Source organism: Cervus canadensis, chromosome 5 (genome assembly GCF_019320065.1).
Source record: "Cervus canadensis isolate Bull #8, Minnesota chromosome 5, ASM1932006v1, whole genome shotgun sequence".
NCBI lineage: Eukaryota > Metazoa > Chordata > Mammalia > Artiodactyla > Cervidae > Cervus > Cervus canadensis.
The window spans coordinates 20969695-20985332 of NC_057390.1; the positions used below are offsets into that span (position 1 = coordinate 20969695).

Below are 15638 nucleotides of genomic sequence, written 5' to 3' on the forward strand. Positions count from 1 at the left end.
TGAGCAAACATGGGTGAGAAAACTGAAATGCTCATTAGCAAGAGACATTCCTCTTATAAGTGTGGACAGGAAAAAAAAAAAAAACCGACAAAAAGAAATCAGCCCTGTATTTCAAGTGATTCTATTTAATAAATTAACTTAGTTATAATGCAACTGATTTTCATTATACGTAAGTTTAAAATTATTTTTATTTTACTACAAAGAGACTAAATTCACATTCTGAAACTCTGGAAAAATAGAAAACATTCACTTTATTAGTAATCAGGGAATAAAACCAAGATAACTATACACATCCACCACAAGAACGAGAATAATAAGGGATATTATTCAGAGAAAAGCAGACAAACACTCATAACACTGACGGTGGCAGAACAAATTGGTACAACCACAGTGGTTAATTACATCACTTACTAATGCCAAAGATATGCATCTCTCAGAACCCTGAAAAAACACTCCTAGTTATACAACCTACAGAACATGACTATACACGCACACAGGAGACATATCCAAAAGTATATACACAAGCTTCACTGCTAAGAATGACAAAAAAACTGGAAGTAACCCAAATGCCTAAAACAGATAAAATGATGAGTTTCACACAATCAGAAATTAGAGTGCAATCAAAATGAACAAACTATGGCTATATCCAACAAGTACACAAATACAATGCTGCACAAAAGAAGTCAGACCCAAATGAATATGATTCCATTTCCATACTGTTGAAACATCATGTAAGATTAATGCTAATGTTTAGGGGTATGTGCTAACAATGGTAAAAGTGGAAAATAAGGGAGCTGATTTGTAGGGGGGTGGTGCCATGAGGAGCTCTGGGGTGCTAGCAGTGTTCTTCCTTACAATAAAAAGGTTTTTAAAAAATATATTAGTCTTACACATATTTTATTAAGTCTACTTTTAATATAATTTATTTTTGTTGCTCCTATAAATGGGCTGTTTTCATTGTATTTCCCAATGACTACTGTTAGTATCTTTAAAAGCTACTGAAATTGATATATTTTAAAATTCTGTAGTTTACTTATAAATTCTAAAGAAAATAAATTACAGAGAAAATAAACAGGTGTTGAAACGGGGCTACCACAGCCAATTGTCTTAAAGCGTCAGAAGATGCAGTGTGATCCTCATGACTGGAAGGTGAAACTGCCCATACCTGTTGTTCCCACATAGCTCCTTACCCGAAACTGCCTAAGTACCTCCATCCCAGAACTCTAGACATGCCTTCAACAAACACCCTCCTCACAAGCTTGCTGGGAGCATCCCTACTACCTGGGGACGTGCTTTGGATAAAATCTGTCCTATTTTCAATAAAGTAAAATATTTAAAATAATTCTCTTTGAAATGTGGAAACAGCAGTAGGACAGGAAGAAAACAATGCTTCTGTATTTTTTCCTCAGTAAATTAGAAAACCAACAGATTGTGACTTCTACTTAGCGTCCAATAGTAACTAAACAATATGTATAAGTCACTAGCAGAATAGTGTTCCCATAAAATAGTTTCAATGCCAGTTGCTACTGATAATGGTCCTTGAGGGAAATAATTCTCTCTTGCTCATTTTTTTCCTTTTTATCTTTTTATTGAAGGGTAACTGACTGCTTTACAGAATTTTGTTGTTCTGTCAAACCTCAACATGAATCAACCACAGGTATACACACATCCCCTTGAACCTCGCGCCCGTCTCCCTCCCCACCACCCCTTAGGCTGACACAGAGCCCCTGGTTGAGTTCCTGAGCCATCAGCAAATTCCCGCTGGCTGTCTGTTTTACACATGGTAACGTAAGTTTCCATGTTACTCTCTCCATACATCTCACCCTCTCCTCCCCTCTCCCCGTGTCCATAAGTCTATTCTCTATGTCTGTTTCTCCACTGCTGCCCTGTAAATAAGTTCTTCAGTACCGTTCTTCTAGATTCCGTGTATGTGTGTTAGAATATGATAATTATCTTTCTCTTTCTGACTCACTTCATTCTGTATAACAGGTTCTGGGTTCATCCACCTCATCAGAACTGACTCAAATGCATTCCTTTTTATGCCTGAGTGATATTCCATTGTGTATATATACCGCAACTTCTTTATCCATTCATCTGTCGATGGACATCTAGGTTGCTTCCATGTTCTAACTATTGTAAATAGTGCTGCAATGAATAATGGGATACATGTGTCTTTTTCAACCCTGGCTTCCTCAAGGTATATACCTAGGAGTGGGATGGCTGGGTCATATGATAGTTTTACTCCTAGTTTTTTAAGGGATCTCCATACCATCTTCCATAGTGGCTGTATCAATTTACATTCCCACCAACAGTGCAAGAGTGTTCCCTTTTCTCCACACCCTCTCTCTTACTCATTTTTATCTGTCTAATTAAATAGCACTGTGCCTGATTTGTAATAAGTACATGCATATCTGCTTCAATTTATGACTTTTATTTATATTGAAAATAAAACAGTGTAGTGAAGCAAAAATTTAGAAAATGTCTTGAAGAGTAAGAATACAGAAAACATAAGAATGTTTTTGAATACATCTGGTAAGACTTATAGTATAGAAACATCATAAATACTAATTGAGATAATATCAAATATAGAAACAAAATACACTCAAGAGAAATCTCAAAGCAGAGAGATAGAGAAAGGAGAATTGGGTTTAGATGAAGAACAGTGGAGAAGGGCATGTTGCTCAGGAGTTTAAGGAAAGTGGGAAGAGTGAGAAGTCTTAAAGAAGGCCTACAAGAAGAACTGTATGTAAGGCGAACACCCTAGAATCCTGGCAATAGGCCTTATCAGTCAGGGCCAAGTTCCCTGGTACCCAGAAAAAAGAAAACATGCATGGGTAATTTTTAAGCTTCCCATGCCTTCAAAATATATATTCTCTCTTGCATGCTCTTTTTTGTATATTTATTTTTAATTAGAGGATAATTACATCACAAAAATATGGAATGCTTCATGACTTTGCATGTCATCCTTGCACAGGGGCCATGCTAATCTCTGTATTGTTCCAATTTTATTAATAGTATATGTGCTATCAAAGCAAGCACCTGTACGTTCTTAATACAAAAAATTCCTTTAATAGAGAGGATCTTTCACTATGTATTAAGATAAGCAGTTTAACATATCGGGTGACACATAAAATTCATTCATACTAAGGTTTAATCAGACTGTTAGTATCCATGAACAACTGATGTAATGAATCTATTTTTCATTTTGATAGAGGTTAGGAAAGAAAGGAATAGGAAGGACATACTGTAACAGACTAAGGATAAAGACTGGGAAGGGAAGGGCTGCAGAAAAATAATTATATACACTTTACCACTCCATCTAGGATATGCTGTGCTTTTGTCAAACAGATAAGAACAAAGAGGAACTTAGAACAAAACCAGGTGGACAGAAATGGGCTGGCTTCAGAAGTTCTGTTTTGCACAATTTACAAGGTTATTTTGCCTTTCAGCTTTTTGTTTAAAGAATTTTTGTTTCAGTGAATTTATTTGTGGAAATATTACTTCAATGGGTGGTAAATTCTTGAAACTATTTCATTTCTTTAGCCCTAGTTAATTGTGAGGTTAATAAATACTGATGTGAAAATTAAAACTAGATTCCCTAGTCACTCATAAAATTTTAAATAACAGGAAGCCAATACTTTTAACATCCTAATTCTGTATTATATAATTTAGGAAGAATTCACTCCAATTATTGTGATCCCAATTTCTATGGAGATAGCAAATGCTCATGAAATACTACTTAATCTATATAAAATAGTGAGGAAACAGCATAAAAAATTCATCTGGTATTTCCTTGGAGTGACTGAGCCAGCACTTCATACATTTTCAGTTAGCTTTTCCTCTAAATTTAAATTACAGCTGAGTAATATTAAATGTTTTAAAAAATATTCATTAAAAGGGACCTCCCTGGCAGCCCAGTAGTAAAGACTCCATGCTTCCCCTACAAGGGGCAAGGGTTTGATCCCTTGTCAGAGAACTAAAATCCCCAAGCCATGTGGCACGGCCAAAAAAATTTTTTTTTCATTAAAAGATTCTAGAGACACAAAGGCACAAAAAACGACCCATCGGAAGGCCTAGGTGAATTAATAGGATGGCAGATATTCAAAACAAATTATTTCCCCTTCATGCTGGTTATTCCTTGACTTTTAAGCCAAATGCCAATCTGTAGACTTGTCCCTCTGCTACAATGAAACAGGTCAACCAGAGAACATATTCAGATAAAATTTCACTGCTTTCTTGGTACCTCCTGTTCTTGATATCAGACTGTGTATGTGATTCAGTATTTCAGGCTTCCACTGTCACATCCCTGAACTATCTATCTAGTCTCTTTTAAAACTTCTATCAGGCCAATGGAGTTTTTTTTTTAATAATTAGGCAGATTTTCACCACTCTGCCATATAATCCAAAATCATTACATTGTCTTGAGAATTAATTGGGAAAAAAAGTTTTCTTGAAAGAACAGGAAAACTGATAAGCTTTTATACTAAGAATGATGTAGGCTGACATTCATGCTTACCTTAATTAACATAAATTTCTGCATTGGTTCAACCCATTCTAATAGAACAATGCTAGTTTGAAGTGCCCCACATAGGTATTTATGGCCTGTGTAAGGATTTCTCACTGTCAAGGCAAAAAAGTATATGTAAGTTGTCTTATAATGCAAATTTTTTATAGTAATAGTTGCCTGCCCCAAAAACAAACAAAAGGTGGAGGCCAGTTCAATTTGTTAATTAGTCTGCAGAGTGAAAAAGAAATACTTTTTCAGATAGGAGAGCAAAACTCTCATCACTTCTAGGATTTTTATTTGTATGCTCAAAAACTGCTGGTTGTTATGGGGCCAGGGGGTGGGAAGAAGAACTCTAGGTCTTATGGTAGCAGATAGATTAGCTGAGACAGCAAGATCCTGAAGACAGGTTTAAAGCAGATTTGGGGAAATGTTCCCACACAGACAGCTGGAGCACATTTAGGGGCAGGTGATTCGGGGTGCTCTTGGTAGTACTGTTCAGAGGCAGTACTGCTTTGGTCTTCATTAGATGGAGACATTAATCAAGATGCAGGTTTACAAATAAAAGAACTGAATTGCCTCACAGGTTTTTAAGGGAGGAAAGAAAACAATTTTTTGCTTTTCCTAGATACAAATCAACCAGCTAATTGTTATGGGGATTGAGGAGGACTTTAGGCTCGTGGTATGTGAACAAGGAGACTATGACTTGCACATCACAAGCATAAAGTTTCATGTATTAAAGGTATGAGAGTAAATAACAAGTATGGTGAGTGAACAAATGCAGTCTCAGAAGCCATTACTAAGCAGAATGGTGAATGATTAGTAACAGGCTCCTCAGAGAACAGGTATGGTAAAGTGCTGTAATAAAGTCACTCTCCATATGTTTAGTCAATAAATTATTTGCGAAACAACTATGTGTGCAAAGTTGTACATTAGGTTTAGTTTATAGGGAAATAGAATGGCCAATACATTTATTTTACTTAAGGGAGAAAAGTAAACTATTACTGGCAGGATGTCCTGGAGTACTACGGTTTTACACTAGATTGACAAATGAGCCTCACAGCATCTTCTTATCCACTCTGCAAAGCAGGAGAGCTGTGTGATTTTGCATGGGTTACTTACCAACACAACACTTCTGACACCACTTGGTTTCAGGGATTTTTGCTGATACAGCAAATTTCCTAAATGGAAATGGAAATGAATATATAATATATGTAGGTGAAGTTAGTATATGAAAATACTACTGTTATAGAACAGTGGAGAAAGGATGAGTTGTTTAAAAACTGGTCCGGACATAATGGGTCATCTATTAAAAATAAGAATAAACTGGATACCTTTCTCAACCCCCCTCCAGTATTCCAAATGGATAAAGAATTTAAATATGAAAAATGAAACTATAAAATATACAGATTTTTGAAGAATATGACCACAGGATTACTTTAAAAAAAGCAAAAAGAGATTATACAGGAAAACAATGATAAACTTAGATTGATTTTTTTTTCACTGATGTATCCCTAGCACCTCAAACAATGAGTGGCATTTAATTCGTTGAATGTATTTAGTAAATTATTAACTTTAGTTTACCAAAAGACAGAGCTGAGAAAGTAAAAAGACGAGCCACAAACTGGGAAAAGAATAGGACTCTGTTCTGATAAAAATGGTATCAAAAAGTTAATATATTAAAGTTCATATGCCTTCCATTGTTTGGGAGCTCTATACGATTTTAAAGCTTGGTGGTCAGTTTCCATGCCCACAGGAATTTAAGATTTATCAAGTTAGAAAGCAGAATGGAGTCATGCTCTAAGTAGGCAGAAAAACAACAGCAGAAAGTGGCAGCTGGGAGAAGAAATGGGGCACATAAACTATACAGGAAGAAAGCAACTCCCTGATACCCTAAGTCCAACTGCAGATACTACTTTACAAACATAATAAATCAAGTTCATAATCATAACTAATTCATCATGAAAAGATCCAGTTAAACTCAGTGTAATCTATTTTAAGACAGAAAAGCTTGCAGTATACTTTAAAATGATTTTCATTGAAAAGTTAATTTTTAAAAAGCTTTTGTGCACAAAGTGGCAAATCTTCACTATACTGTAAACTCAGCAATTGACAAATTTTTGAGGTACTTAAAAGTTAAGGTTCTATATTAGTTGCTTTACAACTAATACTGTAAAGGAAGAATGGTTACATTACAAAAGTATTGTAAAGTACAATTTATACCAGACTCAGAAGACTTTTACTCAACAAATAAGGTCCAGGATAATAATAACCAAAATAATAATAATGACTAAACAGAAGAACAAACACAATTAAAAATCCCTGTAAGCAGAAAAACAAAACACCTAATTTCTAAGTAGTAAGTATCTTCCTATAAAAATCTTCAGTTAATAAGTCACTTAAATTTTCTAAGTTTAGAAACTACTTTGAAAAAAATTCAATTTATTCAAATTGACACAAATAAATCAAAAGCACTATATGTGATGTAAAATTACAAGCAAACTAGAGGAAAAAAAAATTAGTTTTAACGTAGAAAAACTAACAGTTCCGAAAGAAAATGTTTGATATAAGTGGAAAAGTATAAAGTAGAAAATTTTAGAATATGATAGACACTTGTGAAAATATGTTACTTTTTATAGTTTTTTCATTATACACGATTTCTACAAACCCAAGCTGAGAGCTTTTTTCAATTTCTGCAGTATATCTATTTTTTTTTTTTTAGAATGAATTCACGTATTATCTCTAAGGATGAAAACAATTAAATGTACAGTTACCTTGGCAGTATTCTGTCAGGAAGTTTGTGTGCTGGAATAGAAACGGGTAACTTTTGCATTTGTCTTGCATAATCAAAAAGCCCTGGCAAATTATGAGAATAAAGCTGAGAAGCTTTACCTGTAGAGAAAAATAAATGTGTCACAAAAGCTGATAACATAAATAGGAACAATAGCTGTAAGGTTTTTAAAAACTAAGAAGACTTACCAGATATTGACAGTAAGCAATTGTTCATTACATACAACCATGTACACCTTCGGGGAAACAGCTGATAAAAAAAAGCACAAAGTTTACACAGGATAATAGATAACAGCAGTGTAAATATTCACATATTAACCATGTAGCTGTCATATCATTAGGCCAGTTATTTATTTATTTTAGGCCAGTTTTTAAAAAGAAATTTATTTTTAATAGAAACTCATTTTATAAGATATTTAAAACAAGATGCTACATATACATATTTATATGGAAGAAAAATAAATTCGTGTAATTTCATTATCTAAGTTCCTACATTATATGATTAGCTCTATTCTCCTTATGGTACAGACTATGTAATCTCAAACTACACAAGGAAAAGGGCATTTTCAAACAATGTCTATTCCTTTATTTTGGTTTTTGAGTTTTAAATAATTAAAACTCTCCTGTGTACTTCCAAAAAATGGTCTTATCTTGGTGTATGGACATGCCTGGCTTCTGGAGCAGAAGAGAGGAAAAAAGATCATGGTGGTGTAAAACATAAGAGTACGGAAACACTAGGTATGGAGGAAAAAAAGCTGAGAGAAAATGCTGAAAACCTATAAATCATAAAGGACATATACACAGAATTCATTACTGGTCATCAGCATGGTACACAAAGCCCTGGGGTGTGGCACCTGCTTACTCAGCCACCTTCATTTATTGCTATTATTCTATACTCATTCTGCACTCCAACTGAACGGACCATTCATAGCTCCCTATTTGTGCCATGCGGTTTCCATTTCTCTTGTCTGTCAACCTTCTGTTCATCATCATTTATGGTCCATCTTAAAAAATGTCTCTCCTCCTCTCTCCATCGATGGTGCTAGTGATAACCGCCTCTGGGGGTTACACTTTGTACTCACTCCTAGTGTGACATCTAACTGGAAGTACAATATGTTGCAGTTACCAGTTTACAGGCCTATTTCCTCTGTTAGATCATGAGCCACTTGAAAGTGAGCACTACACCTGTGAGTAACCACCGTGTGGACCACAACAAACTGTGGAAAATTTAGGTGCGTCTCCAGCACCGAGTAAATAAAACATGCTCTAGGAAGGTTTTCTAAACAAAAGAGACAGCAAATCATAGCACTGAAACTTTGAAACTTATTCCTTATGTAGTGTCTATGTATAATAAATTAAGAATTTTTTTTTTTAAAAAGGGAGAAACACATTATAACATACCTGTTCCATTGATGTTTCATGAAGTTCATTGAGGTTCAAGGTATAAATCCCCTCTTCAGCACCAAATATCAAGTACTGATCTGAAATGACAAAAATAATCCACTGATTTTGATGTATAAAATTCTTTTACAAAAGATTTATATAATCTTTTATATAATGTGTATATATATATATATATATATATATATACATTAACATATGAAAAAAGAATTGCTATTGTCTATAAAGCAGTGTTTCTTATTTTAATGCAAGTAAGTAGTTAGAGACTCTAGCTCAAAGAATTGATTTATATGCAAATATCAGCCTCAAAGCAGTGAAGAAAACTTTTAGGAAAACAGGTTCTGAAGAACAGCATGCTAGGACTCCTCATTCATTGGAGGGTTCTCAGAACTGACAGAGAATCTGCAACTCCTTTTCTAAATTCCCTCTTGGAGAGGATCATGTGCAAATGACACATAAAATGTAAACCAGGAACAGTTGATGAAAACTCAAACAATTTTTGCAGATGGTCTGTTATAAGCACAGCATCAAAAAACCAAGATCTGACTACTGTCTCTTTAAAAAATTAACTACACTTGGATACCTGCTAGGGTATCTAGAAGATGTTACAAGTCTTGTCATGGTCCTGATCAATCACATTTTATGATAATATCAAAAAGTAGGTGAAGAACTTCTCCAGACTAAGCTGAAGCATCCTAAGAACAACTTAGAATGTCAAGAGCATTCCTCAACTGCCCAGTATTTAGGGTTAGTACTGAGGGATGAAAGGCATAAACTTTGTGCTCAGACAGGACTGAACTGGGTTCAAACTGCAGCTCTACTACCGACCAGCTGTGAATCAATGAGCCTCTCTGAGTGCTGTTTTCTTTACCTGTGAAATAAAAGTACCTACATCTTGGCAATTTAAAAGTTTAGTAAATCTGTGTGCGTGTGTGTAAGAAACAGCGAGCATGTGCATATGTGTGTACATGTGTATCTATGAACATCTTTATACAGATAGATGGCACAGAGCATACGGTTTCAGTATGTTGATATGGTGACTATACAGGAAAATTTTAATATCATGTGTCACCTCAAACACTGCTAATAACACATAGAAACGGATTTACCTTGAATTTTTTTAAATTATAATAAATTTATTTTTCAGAAAGATATGCATAAAGTGATTAAAACTGAGTGCTGTTCTAGCCTCATGAAAACAGTAAGCAATCAGAAAGATAAAAATAGCTAAAAACATATAGTACTACCTCTTGTGTCTGGATTTATCCATGATGTTGCACAGTGAATTTTCAAGGGACATCCATTAAAAACCTTTGAAAAACAGGCACCCATCTGAAAAAAAAATAACTAAATGAATCTATCAAGTCCTAGTCATTTGCCTTACAGTGATATCAAGGAGGTTCCAGGCACAACGACTGTTAGATAAGATTTTACTTAAAAGTCACTTTATTCTTCCTATCTTCTCAAATAAACAAAGCAGTAATAGCAATTAATTCTGCACAATAATTTGCTTATAGAAGTATTACTTACATATCCCACATTAACACTAATACAATATTCTCTGATAAGGAAACCCATAATTTCTACAAAGGTGAAAATTTTCTTACTTGGTTTCATGAGCCTAAAAACAGTATTAATCACTGAATTTCATATTACAAAGTGGAAGAGGTACAGTTGATTTGAAACTCATATATGTACTTTAATCTCAAAACAGAGAGATGTACTTTACAAAAAAAAAAAATTGAGCAATCTGATTATTCTCCCTGGAAGAAGTCAACAAAAAGCTTTATTCTTTGATGTTAATATTTATCAAGCTCATTTACAAACTTTTCAGATAATAAATACCTTATAATGAAATATAATATCACTCATTTGAATGTTTTTTGATCTTCAAAGAGTAAGATGTTAATTTTGAAATGACTGTTCTGGTTAGAATAAATAACTTGGAGGGGAAAAAGGATACAGAAGCATTTGATCAGAACAACAGCACTGTGGCTCATTTCTTTTTTCTTCTGGCCATGCCACAGAGCTTGTGAGCAAGGGATCAAACCTAGGCCCACAGCGGGGAAAGCACCTTGTCCTACACTGGACCACCAGGGAATTCTACTGTGCATCATTTTACAGCAGGAATAGTTTCTTCACAAACACAGAAACAATACAGTGATTATTGTTGACTACAGTGGATTAAAAATAATAACACAAAATAATCAAAATATTTGATCTTAAAATTTCCTTTTTATTCATAGAAACCTAGCAACCAGTATTTTTAAGATTTTAGTTCTCCAAAAAGAACAGTAGCCTGGCAATACCAGTGCGTGGCAGAAGGCCAATAAGAAATGTTTCTATGGTATAGGGCAGAAATTCTATCATTTAATTAATCCTGATAATTACCCTTTAAGATAGGTACATCAAATTCCTACGTTAAGGTACTGCTAAACTCCTAAAAATCTAAATGACAGAATGAGGTACACAACAATCAAACCAGTTTCAACCTAAACCTAACTTGTGTCCACAGTCACCAGCTCTTCCCTGTCAATTGCATGCCTGATAAAGGAGGTTCATCCTTAGCCCAACAATAAATCTCACCCCTATCGTACATGTGTATCTCCTAGACCTGGGAGCCCTCTACATGCATAACTTCTTTTTGTAAGATGAGGCATAATTACTCAGATTTTTATACTAATAGTAGAGTTAAAAGGTAAAAGGTCTAAAAAGTAGACTTGAGAGGTTACAAACTAGAAAAACTATGGACACTGTCTAAACTAGTGTTATACGAAGTTTCAGGCTATAGATCGAGATCAGCAAAATGTAGTTCTATCCATATTTAACTAAAATTAAACTGAGTTAATATAATTTTAAGGGCTTCCCTGGTGGCTCAGTGATAAAGAATCCACCTCCCAATGCAGGAGCCATGCGTTTGATCCCTGGGTTGGGAAAATCCCCTGGAGAAGGAAATGGTAACCCATTCCAGTATTCTTGCCTGGATAATTCCATGGACAGAGGAGCCTGGCGGGCTACAGTCCATGGGGTTGCAAAGATTCCGACATGACTGAGCACAACATAATTTTAATCCTAAAAAAGGCAGCATGGTATATATACAGAAATAAAAAATGATAAGGACTATAATATAGGACATCTAAGGTCTAGTTTTAGTTCTGGTTAGAGCTGGGCGGCGGTTTGTGATTTTGGTGACTAATATCTTTGGGTCTCAGTTTTGAGTGAGTGAGTGATAGTCACTCAGTCGTGTCCAACTCTGTGACCCCATGCTCCCATTGGGTCAGCGTCCAAAGGAGCTGAATGCTCCTTCCCCAGACTGGGGGACTGAAGAGAGAAAAGGAGTCAGGAGCCATGAGTTCTCCATGTTTTTCAGCAAACAGGATTCTGGACCCAAACTGGATCCAAAGGGTCTCCGTTTTACCCATGGACAAAATAAAATTAGGACCAGATGCTCCTTTAATGCTCCTCCTAGTTCTAAAATTCTGTTTTTGATAACTGCATTTTTCACATTCCTTCAAAAATATGTGCAAAAACATTCGTAATTTTCAAATAAAGAAGCTATAAAATGTATTATGTATCATAATTCTTTTGAAAAGCTATACTTTTCAAATATAATCAATTAGTATTTAAATTAGCAATTTTAAAGATTTTTTCAATATAATGGGGGTTCTTTCAAACAGGCAAAAAAATCCAACCAAAGGCACATACTCAAGAAATTATATGTTATTGTATTCAGTTTGAAAACTTAGCCTATTTGATATTTATACTTACATGCACTTTAGGTGTTGGGGGTAGGCCATTACTAATAGGCTTCTAGAAAAAGAACACATGCATGATTATACTTCTTGTTTAGTTTATCAACACTGTTATTTCAAACTCATGTGTCCCAATAAAATAAACAAATACATTTCTTTGTCAAACAGAACATTATAGATAATACTGAAGATCTCTATAATCCTTTCACAGTCCACTTATTCCTAGAACCTGCCCCCCCAAATGGTTGTGTACCCTTCCAAATCTTTCTCTAGGCAATTATATTACGTTACAAAATACTCACATATCTGTGTATCCTTCCAGACCTGTTTGCCATTGGCTTTAACTGCAGCACAGTATGAATACAACAAACTTTAGCTACTTTCTGTTACTGGATATTTAGACTATTTTCCATTTTTCACTACAACAACAATGTGGAAATCATCACCCTCGCATATAGTTTACTACACAAGGTGGAAATGGTTTTTTTAAAGAATATGCTGTGAGAAGTGAAAATACTGGAATATGGGGTCTGTAGCTTTAGCATTTTAGTGGATACTGACTGCTAAACTGCCTTTCCAAGTGCCCATTTTGTATCACTCCCATCAGCATGTACAAGTCTTGGTTCTTCACAGTCTCACAGACAATGTTATCAAATTTATAACAGTTTTTACAGGAGTAAAAAAAGTTTTCCCCTTTGTTTCTCATTAACTTGCATGCCACTGACAGCTAGGAAGGTTGAGAACTTTTTTAAAGAAATGTTTATTGGCTAACTGTATTTCCTCTTCTGTGAATTCTCCCCTCCCTGCCTTGCTTTTTTTAAAAAAAAAAACACTGAGTTATTTATTTTTTGGAGCTCTTTATATAAATTAGACTTAAATACTTTATCTGCTATATATTACAAATGTTTTCTCCTAGTCTGTAGATTGTTAACCTCATTTACCAAGTGCTTTGTCCATTGAAGTTTTAAATTCTGATGGACTCAAATGCATGAATCATTGGTCAGAGTATAATGAGAATGTAAGGAGAGCAAAAACAATCACATCATTCATCTATGACAACATCCTCAAGAGTTCCAGATATTTTTCCAAGGGGCTACATTCCTGGGGTATATGATTTACCCCACGAGAACAGGTTATTTTCAATTTTATGATTTATCCCTGGAGAAAGAATCTTCTTGGGTGAGATTATAATTTAAACATAAGCTTTCTGATAGTCTAGTTTCTTTTAATCTTAATAACAGCATTTTAAGGAATGACATTATAAATTTTTCTCAGTTTAATATAAATCAGAATTATTTAAATGAGATACAAATTTTAAAGCTACTGTTAACTGATTTCATATACATGATACAAATGAAATATTCTGTATAGTACTATTTATATGAGTAACTTTAAGACATTTCTAAAATTAAGACTATGAAATTTTACTTTGGAGATATGTTTATGAGGATGTACATACTGCCATCAATTTCTGATAATTTTTTTTCATTCTGCAAATAATTTATGTACATAATTTTATATAGATGTCCCTAAATTATCATATATCATCTATTTTAGCAAAACATTTTTAATTAGGGAGCTCTGAATGTTTTAGCTGTCGGATTTAATTTAAGTACTGACAGAATTGGCTGTAAATAATTTCAAGAGGCTGTAAATAATTTCAAGAAGCTGCATAAACTCTAATCACATTTCAATATACCATGGATACTTTTTATCCTATGATACAGTCATGACATATTTATTTCAGAATTATTGAGACTGTTAGTTTAACTACTAGTTCCATATTCTAATAAGGTAATAGAAAAAGTGAATTTAAAATACATAAATTAAAAAAAGTACTCATTTCTCAAAGGTTATTATACTGTTACAGTCATTAAGTGAATTTTTAAACTACTACATTAGAAGGATTGCTAAAATTTAAGCTGATGAAAAAGGCACTACTCAGTTGGAGAGACTACATAAACCCTATGATTTCTAAAAGACATTTCACTTTTGTTAAAAATGTCCTGTTTCAGAAATCACAATGCATAACCCCAGTCAAATGCTTTAACTGAATCATAAAAATGGTATGTCACATTCTATAGTGAAATCTTATAAAATAACAGATACATTACAAAACCATCTAGCAATGTGTTTAGCATACAAAGTTATTGCAGCTATATGCACATAAACATATTAAATGGTCTATGAATTTCTAGAAGAATAACAAAAATTAGTATACACAAAAAATTCCCCCAAAATACTGACTTATGATCTTGTTGACATCCGCTGAATTGGGAATTTTAAGGATTTTTTGGTTAAGTTCTATGATGATGGACATCATAGAATGTCTTCTGATGATTAAGTATAAATTCTTCACAAATTTTTAATATCCCTGATAAATTCTATTTATGTTCTAGTAGTTATGTCATGGTATTTTATCAAATTTTTCTAATAGGAACAGTTGCTAAGGCTAATTGCATCTTTCCTGAAGTGGTATCTTATATCTACTAGAAATAACCTTAATTTTTCTTCCTTGATAGCTATTTTCTTTGGTAAAAGTAGTAACATCACAAATTATGTGACAGAAATTTGTCCTGAGGTAGAAGGTATGGCTTTCCTTCCATAAGTTCTTGAGACCATAAAAGAAACGTGTAAGAATCATTCTCATTAATGAGAATAATATTTCTCAACAATCACAAAAATATTAAGGGTTTACCAGTATGTTAGAAGGCCACATTTTATAATATGCAGTATAACCAATTGGCCTAAATAATTTGAAGAGTAGAAAGCCTTCATTCATGTTTACCACAGCAAAGTAATGTTTTTCAAGATTTAAACAACCTACTATTAACATACTAAAATATAAATATACTAATTATAAAATATATAATTGCTATTGTTTCATTAATTAAAACTGCAAAACTAATAGTCAAAAAGGAAACAAATACAAGTAGAGCTTATGAACATAAATACCTACTGGTACATCTTTCTTTTCTTTCCTTGAAAGGTTAGTGCCTCTATATTCATTCTGTTGATATAATGAACCATCTCGTTCACCATTTAGCTGGAAGGAGCTCACTCCATTTCCTTCAATAAGATATGTTTAAATATATTAAAAAAAAGGATTAATTTTCATGAAAATTTTCATTCAGAAAATTATCAAGTAGGAAAAAAATATATTATCTCTGAGACAGTTTCAGCCTTCATTT

General features: G+C 33.8%; 1 protein-coding gene and 1 pseudogene across 4 annotated transcripts in view; both read right to left on the reverse strand.

Moving 5' to 3' along the window:
* MAP4K3 (mitogen-activated protein kinase kinase kinase kinase 3) overlaps window positions 1–15638 on the reverse strand; it is a 174056-nt gene that overhangs the window by 13147 nt on the left and 145271 nt on the right. For all 4 annotated transcript variants that reach the window (XM_043468396.1, XM_043468394.1, XM_043468395.1 and 1 more), the window contains 8 exons: window positions 15407–15516; window positions 12464–12505; window positions 9943–10027; window positions 8696–8775; window positions 7484–7544; window positions 7279–7396; window positions 5627–5685; window positions 4517–4620 (listed from right to left, as the gene is read on the reverse strand). In XM_043468396.1, coding sequence (XP_043324331.1) covers window positions 4517–4620; window positions 5627–5685; window positions 7279–7396; window positions 7484–7544; window positions 8696–8775; window positions 9943–10027; window positions 12464–12505; window positions 15407–15516 — 659 coding nt within the window. The remainder of the gene's footprint in view (window positions 1–4516; window positions 4621–5626; window positions 5686–7278; window positions 7397–7483; window positions 7545–8695; window positions 8776–9942; window positions 10028–12463; window positions 12506–15406; window positions 15517–15638) is intronic.
* Window positions 2930–3024, reverse strand: LOC122442742 (annotated as a pseudogene).